This window comes from Geotrypetes seraphini, chromosome 4 (genome assembly GCF_902459505.1).
Source record: "Geotrypetes seraphini chromosome 4, aGeoSer1.1, whole genome shotgun sequence".
Taxonomy (NCBI): domain Eukaryota; kingdom Metazoa; phylum Chordata; class Amphibia; order Gymnophiona; family Dermophiidae; genus Geotrypetes; species Geotrypetes seraphini.
Window position 1 is genome coordinate 178,685,029 of NC_047087.1, and position 12,761 is coordinate 178,697,789.

General features: G+C 44.4%; 1 protein-coding gene across 2 annotated transcripts in view; it reads right to left on the reverse strand.

Annotated features, from left to right (window-relative positions):
- Positions 1–231: 231 nt before the first annotated feature.
- Positions 232–12,761, reverse strand: part of USB1 (U6 snRNA biogenesis phosphodiesterase 1) — a 30,293-nt gene continuing 17,763 nt past the window's right edge. For both annotated transcript variants that reach the window (XM_033943559.1, XM_033943561.1), the window contains exon 7: positions 232–1,523. In XM_033943559.1, coding sequence (XP_033799450.1) covers positions 1,419–1,523 — 105 coding nt within the window. In that variant the 3' untranslated portion in view covers positions 232–1,418. The remainder of the gene's footprint in view (positions 1,524–12,761) is intronic.

Here is a 12,761-nt window from a genome sequence, read left to right on the forward strand (position 1 = left end):
TCCCCTCCACCCCAGGATCCACCATGTCTCCCTTTCTCTTCCCAACTATCCTCCTATCCAGTATCTCTATCCCCCCTTCCACACCATCTCTTGTGTCCAACTTCTCTCCCTTTCTGTTCCTTCCCTCCCTAAATCCCATTGTCCACCATCTTTCTCCCTCTCCTGTTTTTAGATCCTTATTTTTTCTATCCTTCCCCCATCTCCCCTCTCCATGATCACCCCAAGTCCAACTCCCTCCTCCACCAAGTTCATTTCTCCCATCTATCTTCTCCCCATCTCTCCTTGAGTCCACCAACTCCCCATCTCCCCTCTTCTTCCATCTACCTTTTTTATTTTTTTTATGGCACTCCTAAGCACCCACCACCACCATATCCCCACACCTGCAAAACTGGAAGTTACATCAGAAGCAAGGACTCCAGTGGCAGAGAGAAAGCCTGAACGGGTCTCTGGTGCAGATCGGTGGCAGCAAGGCTCTCTCCTCTCCTCCCTGGCCAGGCAAAAGCGGGGGTAGCAAGGGGGCCAACGAATCGGAAAGTCCGATTTTCTTCAATAGCAAACCGATTCGAATCGATTCACCCAAAGTGAATCGGAGAATCGATTCGAATTGCGAATCGGGCAGCACTAATATCTGTTATTGTCTGTGAAACAAAAAGAATAAGCTGGGATTTGGGGAACATGGGATGATTTAAACATTTTGCCAATAAAACAATACATAGTTTGGTGATAAAAAAATGCCATCTGCCCAGCTGTTGACGTTAGAGATCAAGATGGTTTTTACTCATGGCAGCTATTCCTAACGTTTGTTGAATAGGCACATCCCACACACTGAACTTTCCACAGCTCATGGAATCTACCATAGCTATGGGGTTCATGTCCAACTGCTGCAACCTTCACCTTTCTTTTTTTCATTCGTTGTTGTTTGCGAGAGGCCTGACAATGCTGCTCTTCGAGCAATATGTTGGATTTGTGATTAAAGTATTTTTTCTATAGATGCAAAGTGTCCCAACGCCATCTAGTGGATTGTTTACCTATAACCCAGATGCAGGCGTCAGTGTTAAAACTGAAACACAGACCGTGTGGGGTCTGAAAGGACCCATAACAGGACATGCTATATGGACTAATATTTATTTATACATGTGTTGTATTGAATAAATGATTTGAAACTCACACGGTCATATGTTGAGATGTACAGTTACCTTCCCACTTTCTTCCTTTTTTCTTGCAACCATCACCTCATCATGATGGCTGGTGCCTGCAAAAGGAAGCCCAGAATCCAGAAATCACATTGAAGACCATAAATTCGATGTCTGTTCTTGTGTACTTCCTTCCAGGTGTCTGATCATGAAGTGCAGCACATATCCTTTACCCTCCAGTGATGGAGAACCAGATCCTCAGAGAGAAGTGCAGACCCCTTTGCGCTATCTCAAGGGAAAGGAGTAGATTTTATTCCCTGCTTTACAACAGATTTGCTGCATAGGGCATCTTAGCAACACCGAAGCATCCTCAAATCGGTTCACCATCTCCTGCAACACATAGGCAGATGGGGAGCTGGTGACATGTTGAGATATAATAACACAAACACCCCACTCCCCAAACATACATATACAGAGCTGGTCAGCTGTCCCAATAAGATATAGCTTCACAGAAATCAATTGAATCTGTAATGCATCTGAGATACAGGGGTGAAGCTTTAAGAAATGTACAACTGAAGAGACAACTATAAAATCTGCTGCTTTAACTTAGCAGCATAACACTCAAATATCCTTTGTGATGCCAGAGAAAACTAATGTCTATAGGCTGCAATACAACTGAAGAAGGAGCTATTTATGAACGTCAATTCTCATTTATGTCTTACTGAAATAATGCAAACAAAAAACCCAGAAGAGGAGTAGTGGAAAGATAGACAGAGAAAAAGTCTCCCCTGGCCAATCGAGTAAGGGGAAGAGACAGCCCCGAAAAGCACACCTGATAAATTATAACAAGTGAATGGAAGGTCCTTAGTCCCACAGCCCGCAATGGGAAACACAGCCCCTAATGAACAGCTGTCACAATCATAACCCAAAAGGGTTTTCGATCCAGTCACATTACAGAAACTCTTCTCATCTCACTGGTTGTGAAGGTTCAACACTTATTAGTCCAAGGGCATTATGCTGTCTTGTTGCAGTTTGATCTTTCTGCGGTCTTTGAAGTTGTGGATCACGACATCCTTATGCAACTTTTAATCAATAATGGTTTAGATAAAGTTGTGTTGAATTGGTTCAGTGATTTTCTCAAACTACGATCATATCAGGTATATATGTAGACCAGGGGTGCCCACACTTTTTGGGCTTGCGAGCTACTTTTAAAATGACCAAGTCAAAATGATCTACCAACAATAAAATTTTTAAAAAAAACAAAGCACACTGTACGCAGAGAAAATGTTAATTATCATTGATATTCTGTGGGTTTTCACAGAGGTCAAGGCAGATGACTTTATGCAATATCATCTCAGGAACAACTATACAAAAATAGACAAATATACCCCCTCCCTTTTTATTAAACTGCGATAGCGATTTTTAGCGCAGGGAGCTGCGCTGAATGCTCTGCGATGCTCTCAAGCTCCCTGCGCTAAAAATCGCTATTGCGGTTTAGTAAAAGGGGGCCATAGTGCAAAATATAGACAGCAGATATAAATTCTCAAAACAGACACATTTTGATTGCGAAACTCCCGCCCTCCCAACCAAACTACTAATCTCGACCTCGCCTCCCTTCCTGCCCTTCCTCTCCCTTCTCACCTTTTTACCTCTTCTTCCCCGGTTTTTCCTTCCCCTTTCTGCACTCCCTTGTAACTGTTATTGGATCATTTTGTAATTGCTACTGGTTTATACCATACACTTGATAACTAATTCTCTGTATCTTCATTGCATATGTACAGTCTCTTCTCCTGTAAACTACTCTGAACTGTTCTGTGGTATTCTGTATCTTCGCTGTATATGTACAGTCTCTTCTCCTGTAAACCGCTCTGAACTGTTTTGTGGTATTGTGGTATACAAAAATAAAGTTATTATTATTAAAATCATTTTTCCTACCTTTGTTGTCTAGTGATTTCATGAGTCTTGTCTCTGGTTGCACTTTATTCTTCTGACTGTGCATCCAATATTTTTTCCCTTCTTTCAGCCTGCTGTATGCTTCCAGACCTCATTCCTTCCACCAACTTTTTCTTCCTCTCTCCCTGCCCCCTCCCCTTTCTTTCTTTCTCCCTCCCTGCCCCTCTTTCTTTCTTTATGTCTTTCTCTCTCCATGCCCCCTTTCTTTCTGTCTCCCTGCTCCCCCCTTCTTTTCATCTCCCTGCTTGCTCCCAAGCCACTGCTGCCGTCATAGAGGAACAGGCCTCCAAACAGCCGCCGCCATCGGGGAACAGGCCTCCAAACCACCACCACCGCCATCAGGGAACAGGCCTCCAAACCACCACTGCCGTCCCAAGCTCTCCTTGCTTCCCCACACAGAAATTGGGCCGACAAGATTTCCTCTCCCCTACGTCATTTCTGAAGTCGGAGAGGAAATTCTGGGCCAGCCAGGCAGCGATTGGCTGGCCCGGAACTTCCTCTCTGACGTCAGAATTTACGTTGGGTGGGGGAAGTTGGTCGGCTTGGCGCTTCTGAGTCGGGAAGCAAGTAGAATGCAAAGGCAACGCGATCGACTCGCGTTGTCTTCGCGATCTACCGGTCGATCGCAATCAACCTTTTGGGCACCCCTGATGTAGACAACAAATTTTCTTCGTCTTGGAGCCCAGTCTGTGGAGTTCCTCAGGGGTCTCCCCTATCCCCTATATTATTTAATTTATAAATGACAACTCTAAAATATTTGACTCTATCTCCTTTAGAATCTATCTTTACATACGCTGATGACATTTTTATATTACTGGAAATTGATCCATTGCTTTCAAGTTTGACTGGAGATATTAACTCTTATGTCTCTAGACTTCAAGAATGGGCTTCCTTAGTCCAAATGAAATTGAATGCTTCTAAAACCATACTGCTATGGTTTGGTTCCTTACTACACAATCTACCTCAGGTTATAGCATTGAAATCAGGAGACTCCTTAACAATTGAATTTTCATCTAGAATCCTTAGTTTTAATTTAGATTCCTCTTTATCTTTAAATAATCAAATTAACTATTTATCTAAAAAGTGCTATTTTAGGTTACGGATGTTGAGGAGAGTTCGAGGTTTTTTCATCAAAATCATTTTGCAGTTTTGGTTCAAGCGATTTATTTTGGCACATCTGGATTATACAAATTCCCTGCATATCGGATTAACAAAATTTAATCTGAAGAGGCTACAACTTATTCAGAACACTGCGGACAAATTAATTTTTGGAAGACATAAATATGATCATGCCTCTCCATTGCTGAGGTTACTTCATTGGCTTCCTATTTACTGGCGAATTCAATTTAAATGTGCCAATGTAATTTTTAAAATTTTACAAGGAATTTTTTTGCCTTTATTAGCTCTATCATTTAACTCTTTTCGGTTTCACACTACCAGAAATACACATAAATTTAAATTGCTTTTCCCTTCTGTTAAAGGGATTAAAATCCTAGGTAAATTCTCACATTCCTTAGTCTATTCCTTGGTAAAAGGTTGGAACGATCTTCCCTCGATTATCAGAACGTCATTATCTCTATCACTTTTTAGGAAAAATCTGAAAACTTATTTTTTTCAGGAATTCTTAACTGAGGACTGATCTAATTTATTGAAAATTTTTCTATTACCTTCATTATTGTTTTATATTATATTCTTTTAAACTTTGTTAACTGTCTCGAGTCCTTGCTGGAATGATCCGGTATATAAAATGGAAATTAGATTAGATTAATATCACTGGCTGTGTACATTTCCAAAACCCTGTATAGCACTCAAAAGGTAGCTTGCTCTTTAGAACTTAAGGGATGTTATAGCTTTCTTAGCCTGCTGTCTTTCAGGAGGAGGGCTGATGCGATTTTTGTCCATGATCAGAGCCGAATTAAGGCATATCCAAACTAGGTATGTGCCACGGGCCCAAAAGTTTAGGGGAGCCCTGTCAGATGTGCTCAAAATTTAGGAGGCTAGACTGCTAACCATCTGGATTTTTTCAGGATTCTAAAAAGTTGTACAGTACCTGTCTCAAAGCTAGAAGAATGGATGTGTTGTGGATATTTCTTAGAGTTTAGCCCACTATAGCTCTCCATGATTCCTCCCCTTCTAGTGCCGAGACTGTGTAGGCTCCAGCTAAAGGGAAAGGTGTCCTGGTCAAAAGAGGGTCTGAGCTGCAAAGCCTGTAGAAGATGCAGCTCTCTGCACAGGGTATTTTGGAGAGAATCAGTGGAACTAATGAGTAGTCTAGGGGTGGGGGTTGTTGAAAAGGACTAGAACTTAAGAAGGGGGAAAATGTGAAGAGTTGCTGCCAACTTAGGAAAAGAACTGGCAGCAAACGATGGTGAAACAAAACAACACATGAAGAACACCCAAATGGAATCTCAATGTTCTTTTCACTGCGACTGGCTGTGCTCAGAACTAATGTCAGTAGAAAGACCACAAACGGGGTCTAGCCCCTAAATGCAGCTTTCTAGGTCTGTCATAGCACAATAACAGTCCATTATGAGTTGAAAAGAATTTTTTGTATATAACTTTCACTGATTTAAATTGTTAGAGTTCATAATATTAAATATTATGGCCTTAGCTTCATTCACCTCGCTTCAGCTAAGTGCAGATCCCAGGGACCATCAAAGGAATAACCATCCTAACATTGCTGAAAAAATCTTAAACAATATAGATAAAATTCAAACCTGGGCAACAAACAAGCTGAAACTGAACGCCACTAAGAACAAAGCCATTGGTTCCGCACCGCATAACAGAATGTCATATCTAACCTCACTCTTTCCTCAGGCATCACTCTCATAATGGAAAAATCCACCAAGGCACTAGGCTGCATCTTAGACGACACTCTCACAATGGAACCACAAATATCTTAAAAGTTAAAAGGGGATAGATTCCGTACAAACGTAAGGAAGTTCTTTTTCACCCAGAGAGTGGTAGAAAACTGGAATGTTCTTCCGGAGTCTGTTGTAGGGTAAAACACCCTCCAGGGATTCAAGACAAAGTTGGACAGGTTCCTGCTGGGCTGGAGCGTACGCAGGCGAGGCTGGACTCATTTAGAGTACTGGTCTTTGACCTGGGGACTGCCGCGTGGGCATGGGAATCCACTACATTTGTCTTGGTGGGGGAGAGTCCAAACAGGGAATGTTACCAATTTACTTTCAAAGATCTTTTTACAAGAAATTGAATAGTATTCTTATCAATTTTGTTTGGATGGGCAAAACTCCTAGAATCGGTTTAGTATCTCTACAAAAACCAATTGTGGAGGAAGGGATAAATTTTCCAAATTTCTGTAGGTATCATCAGGCCTATATTCTGTGTCAGGGTATGTATTGGATCCTGCTTGACCTCATGGAACATTATCCAGACTGGTTAATATTGGAATGGAAAATTATGTCCCCAATGCGTCTGTCTCATATATTGGACATTAAGTTACCCAGTTATGCTAAAGATAATAACATTATTTTGGATACTTGGAAGACCCTAAGAAATATTAATAAGCTAACTGAAATTTCTATAGAACAGTCTCTGTGTCAATCCCTATGGCTGAACTCCAAGATACAAATAGGCGAGTCTAAAATTGCCTGCAAAGATTGGATGCAAGTAGGCATAAGAACATTAGAGGATGTTATTTCACATAGGAAACTGCTTGATTTTTCACGATTTTCAAAGTTTCAATTTTATAAATGGTTGCAACTGAAGCAGGCTATTCAGAAAGGGTTACCCGAATGGTGTAATTTGAAAAATTTTTATAGCCTGCAATTCCTATGTTTTCTGGCAGACATGCTAGGACATCAAGCCGCCAAGTGGTATAAATTAATATCTGAACTTATGAATAAGAAACCCAAAAACGCTCCTAGAGACATTTGGAGCATTGAGATTAAGCAGTATATTTCGGCATCTCGATGGCCACGTATTTGGTATTGGAGGATGAGTAATGAAACAAACTTGTTTTTTTTGTTACATCATTCTTTTTGGACCCCAATTAGATTAAATAAGTTAGATAAAGCACAGTTACTTACCGTTAACAGTTGTTATCCAGGGACAGCAGGCAGATATTCTCAACAGTGGGTGACGTCACCGACGGAGCCCCGCAGCGGACAGCCTCGAAAGCAGGCTTGCTTGAAGATCTTTGTAAAAGCTTCCAAGTGCTGCACTGCGCATGTGCGAGTGCCTTCCCGCCCGAGTTAGGGTGCATATCTCCTGTGAGGAACCTCAGTTCAGATACCTAGCTAAGAAACCAACCAGGGGAGGAGGGTGCGTTGTGAGAATATCTGCCTGCTGTCCCTGGATAACAACTGTTACGGTAAGTAACTGTGCTTTATCCCAGGACAAGCAGGCAGCATATTCTTAACAGTGGGTGACCTCCAAGCTAAGCATATTGGGATGGAGGGAGAGTTAGCAAGTTAAGAAAAAAGATTTTGCAAAACAGATTGGCCAAAATGACCATCCCTTTTGGAGAAAGTATCCAGACAGTAATGAGGTGAATGTATGAACCGAGGACCAATTGGCAGCCTTGCAGATTTCCTCAATAGGAGTTGATCTGAGGAAAGCTACAGACGCCGCCATAGCTATATGTCGCCCGTGACTCGACTCTGTAGAGGGAGACCAGCCTGAGCATAGCAGAAAGAGATGCAAGCAGCCATCCAGTTGGAGATGGTTTGCTTCGAGACAGGGTGCCCCAACTTATTTGGATCGAAGGAGATAAAAAGTTGTGGGGCTGTTCTGTGAGGTTGAGTGCGTTGAAAGTAGAAAGCCAAGGCACGCTTGCATTCCAAAGTATGGAGAGCCACTTCTCCAGGGTGAGAATGAGGCTTTGGAAAAAATACTGGAAGAACAATAGATTGATTGATGTGAAATTCTGAAACAACTTTAGGTAAGAATTTTGGATGAGTACGGAGGACCACTTTGTCATGGTGGAAAACTGTGAAAGGTGGATCCGCAACCAAAGCCTGTAACTCACTGACCCTTCGAGCAGACGTGAGGGCAATCAGGAAAACTACTTTCCAAGTAAGGTACTTGAGATGAGCCTTATCAATTGGTTCAAATGGAGGCTTCATCAATTGAGCCAAGACAACATTGAGATCCCAGACCACTGGGGGTGGTTTAAGTGGTGGATGAACATTAAAAAGTCCTTTCATAAAGCGGGAAACCACAGGATGTGCAGAGAGAGGTTTCCCATCAAGAGGCTGATGAAAAGCAGCAATCGCATTGAGATGGACTCGGATAGATGTAGACTGAAGTCTAGATTGTGATAAGTGAAGTAAATAATCCAAAACAGAAGCCAAGGAGGTAGACATTGGCTCCATATGGTGAGTGGAACACCAAGCAGAAAATCTAGTCCATTTCTGGCTGTAACACTGCCGAGTGGACGGCTTTCTGGAAGCTACCAAAATATCTTGTACAGACTGAAAGAATTGTATAGAGTCTGTTAGGTTGAAAGGTACCAAGCTGTTAAATATAGAGACTGCAGATTGGGATGTAGCAAGGATCCTTGACTCTGAGTAAGCAGAGAGGGAAAAAACTGGTAGAAGCAGAGGCTCCCTGGTGCTGAGTTGAAGTAGAAGGGAGTACCACGGTTGTCTGGGCCACCGAGGAGCTATCAGAATCATGGTGGCATGTTCTGTCTTGAGTTTGACAAGAGCCTTGAGAATCAGAGGGAATGTAAGGAAGGCATAGAGAAAGTGACCCATCTAATCCAGGAGAAAAGCATCTGCCTAGAAACGCTGGGGAGAGTATATTCGAGAGCAGAACTGAGGCAGCTTGTTGTTGAGGGGAGACGCAAAGAGGTCTATCTGAGGGGGTCCCCCATTGAGCAAACACCTGACGTAGAGGCGAGGAATTGAGTGTCCATTTGTGAGGTTGCAGAAGACGACTCAATTTGTCCGCCAGACAGTTGTGCTGATCTTGAATATATGCAACTCTGAGAAAGATGTTCTGATGGATTGCCCATTCCCACAGCTTCAGAGCTTCTTGACAAAGGGAGTGAGATCCCATACCTCCCTGTTTGTTGACATAGTACATGGCAACTTGGTGGACTACTTCGTCGTGAAGAAGGTGTTGAAAAGCTTTGAGAGCATTGAAAATCGCTCTGAGTTCCAACAGATTGATGTGACAAAGACGGTCCACAGGAGTCCAATGACCTTGGGTACGGAGTCCGTCAAGATGGGCTCCCCATGTGTAGGTTGATGAGTCTGTTGTGAGAACTTTCTGATGAGGGAGATTGTGGAACAGCAAACCTCTGGAAAGATTGGAAGAGAGCATCCACCAGTGAAGAGACTGCTTCAACAAAGGAGTTACGGTAATTTGTTGAGAAAGCGGGTCAGTAGCTTGTTGCCACTGAGATGCCAGAGTCCACTGAAGTATGGAAAGTTGACTTCGAAACCCAGACTTTGGAGGAACATAATAGTCTGTTGGGTCGCTGCAATAACCCCTTGTTGAGAGGAGTCTTGATAAGCCAGTTGTCCAGGTATGGAAAAACTTGAAGACCCTGGCCACTGAGGGCTGCAGCCACCACCACCAGACATTTCAAGAAGACTCTGGGGGATGAGGCGAGTCCGAAAGGAATGTATTGTAGATGAAGATTCCCCACCCTGAATCGAAGATATTTGCGAGAGGCTGGATGAATTGAGATATGAGTGTAAGCCTCTTTGAGATCCAGAGAGCATAGCCAATCTCCCTGATCCATCAGGGAATATAAGGTTGGTAAAGATAGCATCCAAAACTTCTCTTTGACTAGAAATTTGTTGAGGGCTCCGAGGTCCAGAATGGGTTGCAAATCCCCCGTCTTCTTTGGGACTAGAAAATAACGGGAATAAAAGCCCATGTCCCGTTGGTTTAGAGGAACCTCCTCGACAACTCGAAGGCGAAGAAGAGCCTGAGCTTCCTGAAAAAGAAGGGGAAGTTGCGATGAATTGGAAGGACACTCTCTTGGAGGGCGATCTGGAGGCACCTGAAGAAAGTGAAGTGAGTATCTCTCCCAAAGGATGGTGAGAACCCAGAGATCTGAAGTGATCATCTCCCAATGGTGATAAAATTGGTGAAGACGACCTCCTATGGGCAGAAGAGAATTTTGATGCAGGGAGGTTGGTATGCTCAGACTGGGAATGTCAAAAAGACTGAGCTGGTTTAGTCGCAGCAGGAGTCTGAGCCTTCTGCTGTTGTTGTTGTTGTGGAGGCCTTCTAGGCGGAGGCTTGGTGAAAGCTGGCGTAGTTTCTTGGGGATAATGACGCGGTGGTTGCTTATATGGCCGAGCAGGAGGAGTCTTAGGCTTCGGCCAAATCAAGGAAGCAAAAGACCGCTCATGTTCAGAGAGGCACTTTGTAGCAGTTTCAATAGAATCATCAAAGAGTTCATTTCCCTGGCAAGGCAAGTTCGCTAGACGGTCCTGCAGATTGGGATCCATATCAACAATGCAGAGCCAGGTGAGACAGCGCATGGCTACTCCAAAGGCCGAAACTCTAGAAGAGAGCTCAAAAGCATCATATGTGGCTTGCAGCATGAAGAGGCGAAGTTGAGACAGAGTTCTGATGATCTGTTTGAATTCTGGAAGACTTTGTTCCTCAAGAGCCGGATAGAATTTAGGCAGTAATTTGAGGAAATGGTTAAAATAAGCCGTGAAAATGTAATTATAATTGAGAATTCTGTTACCATCATGGAATTATGGTATAATCTGCAGCCAAACTTGTCCATGGTATGGCCCTCCCTGCCTGGAGGGACCGTAGCGTAAAGCTTAGATGGATGAGCTTTCTTTAAAGAAGATTCCACCACCAAAGACTGATGGGATAATTGAGATTTCTCGAAGCCTTTGCAAGGTACTGTGCGATACCTGGATTCCAGCTTGGATGGAATGGCTGTGATGGAATAAGGAGTTTCCATATTCCTTAAGAAAGTTTGCTTCAATACTGGAGTCATAGGAAGCCTCAAGGTCTCCTTGAGTGGATGAGGCAACTCCATGTCGGCCAAGTATTCAGGTGTATACTTGGAATCAGAGTGGAGATCCAGTTGAAGAGCTTTTCCCATGTCAAAGATGAACCTGGCAAAAGAGGCAGACTTCGAGGTCAAGGCACCTTCCGGAGAAGGAGTGTGAGACCGAGGAACTACTGAGTAGGAGGGAGAAGCCTCTTTGGAATACTGAGACAGAGGCTGAGTCCAGATGCACAGTGATTGAGGAAGCTGCACTACCTGCGTGAGGAAGAGTCAGTGAGTGTTTGCGTTTCAAAACCCTCAATGGTGAAGTTCCCGGGGTTCGAGGAACAGATTGGGTCGAGGCAGGAGGAGAAGGCTCCCTCAGAGGCGGTCTTGATGGAGGAGTCCTCGACCTCGATGGACTTCGAGGAGAAGCAGCCAGTGTAATAGCTTTGCGAGACTTATGTTTAGATTTGGAAGAAGTCTCAGTTAGCCTTGGATAAACGAGACATAGAAGTCTCAGTATCCAGAGAAGGCAAGGATTTCTGTTGTAGAGATGTCTCCTGAGGAAGCTTGGAAGCGAGATGCCTCGAATGCCTCTAGCGATGATTTGGTCGAGGTGGAGGAGACTGTGTCTGAGGAGTAGGTGAAGAGTCACTGGATGAGAACCTGCGAGACTTCCGAGGCTTGCCTCTAGGTGCTTCCACCGGGGTCTCAGACTGCCGCTCAGGCTGGCTCACAGGAAGTAGAGTCGAGGACGGGAAGAGTTGAGCCATGACCGAAGCAATCTGCATGGTCAGAATGGCTTTTAACATGTCCTCGAACATGGGCATTGAGACAAAAGGATCAGGTCTCGAAGTGCAGCAGTGAGCTCCAAGGAGGGCGACCTCGAGGTTGAGTATTCCCGATGCTTGGAGGCACGCTTAGCTGGAGGTCTAGTCGAGGCAGATACGGCCTGGGATGCCTGTGACTCTGGAGGCTTCTTAGAAGTAATACCTGAAGGAGAGACAGGAGAATTACCCGTCGAGGTCTTCAGAGGAGCTGCCGCCGAGGCCTTCGAGGCTGAAGGAGTCGAGGTCGAGGCCTTGGTGGAAGCAGAAGCTGGAGTAGCGGTCAAAGACTTAGAGGTCGAGGCCATTCCCGAAGCCCAGGTTGAGACCTTGTTAGCCGGCTGGTCCATCGTGCCAAAAAGTTGGAGGAGCTTGGCACGGCGCCGACAAAGGGCCCGAGGTTGGAGGGTAGCACAGCGCGAACAAGCATCGGGACAATGTTCAGGACCCAGGCAAACAATACACCGACTATGAGGATTGGTGATTGAAAGAGTCTTGTTGCACTGGCTACACTTTTTGAACCCGGTTAGAGGCCGGGACATAGAAAAAACGAAGACCGACGTACCGAACGAGGTAAGCGGCCAGGCCTAGGCCGTAAGGCTGCTGCCGGAAGAAAAAAGAACAATGAAACGCGACACAGCGACTAATAAAATAACAAAAGCTGCGGTGAGAGAAGGCAACAAAGGCTGCAGAGCTAAAAGAAGAGGACTTCTCGGCTCTGCGGAAAACGTTGAACTGAGGTTCCTCAAAGGAGACTTGCGCCCTAACTCAGGCGGGAAGGCACTCGCACATGTGCAGTGCAGCGCTCGGAAGCTCTTACAAAGATCTTCAAGCAAGTCTGCTTTCGAGGCTGTCCGCTGCGGGGCTCCGTCGGTGACATCACCCACTGTTGAGAATATGCTGCCTGCT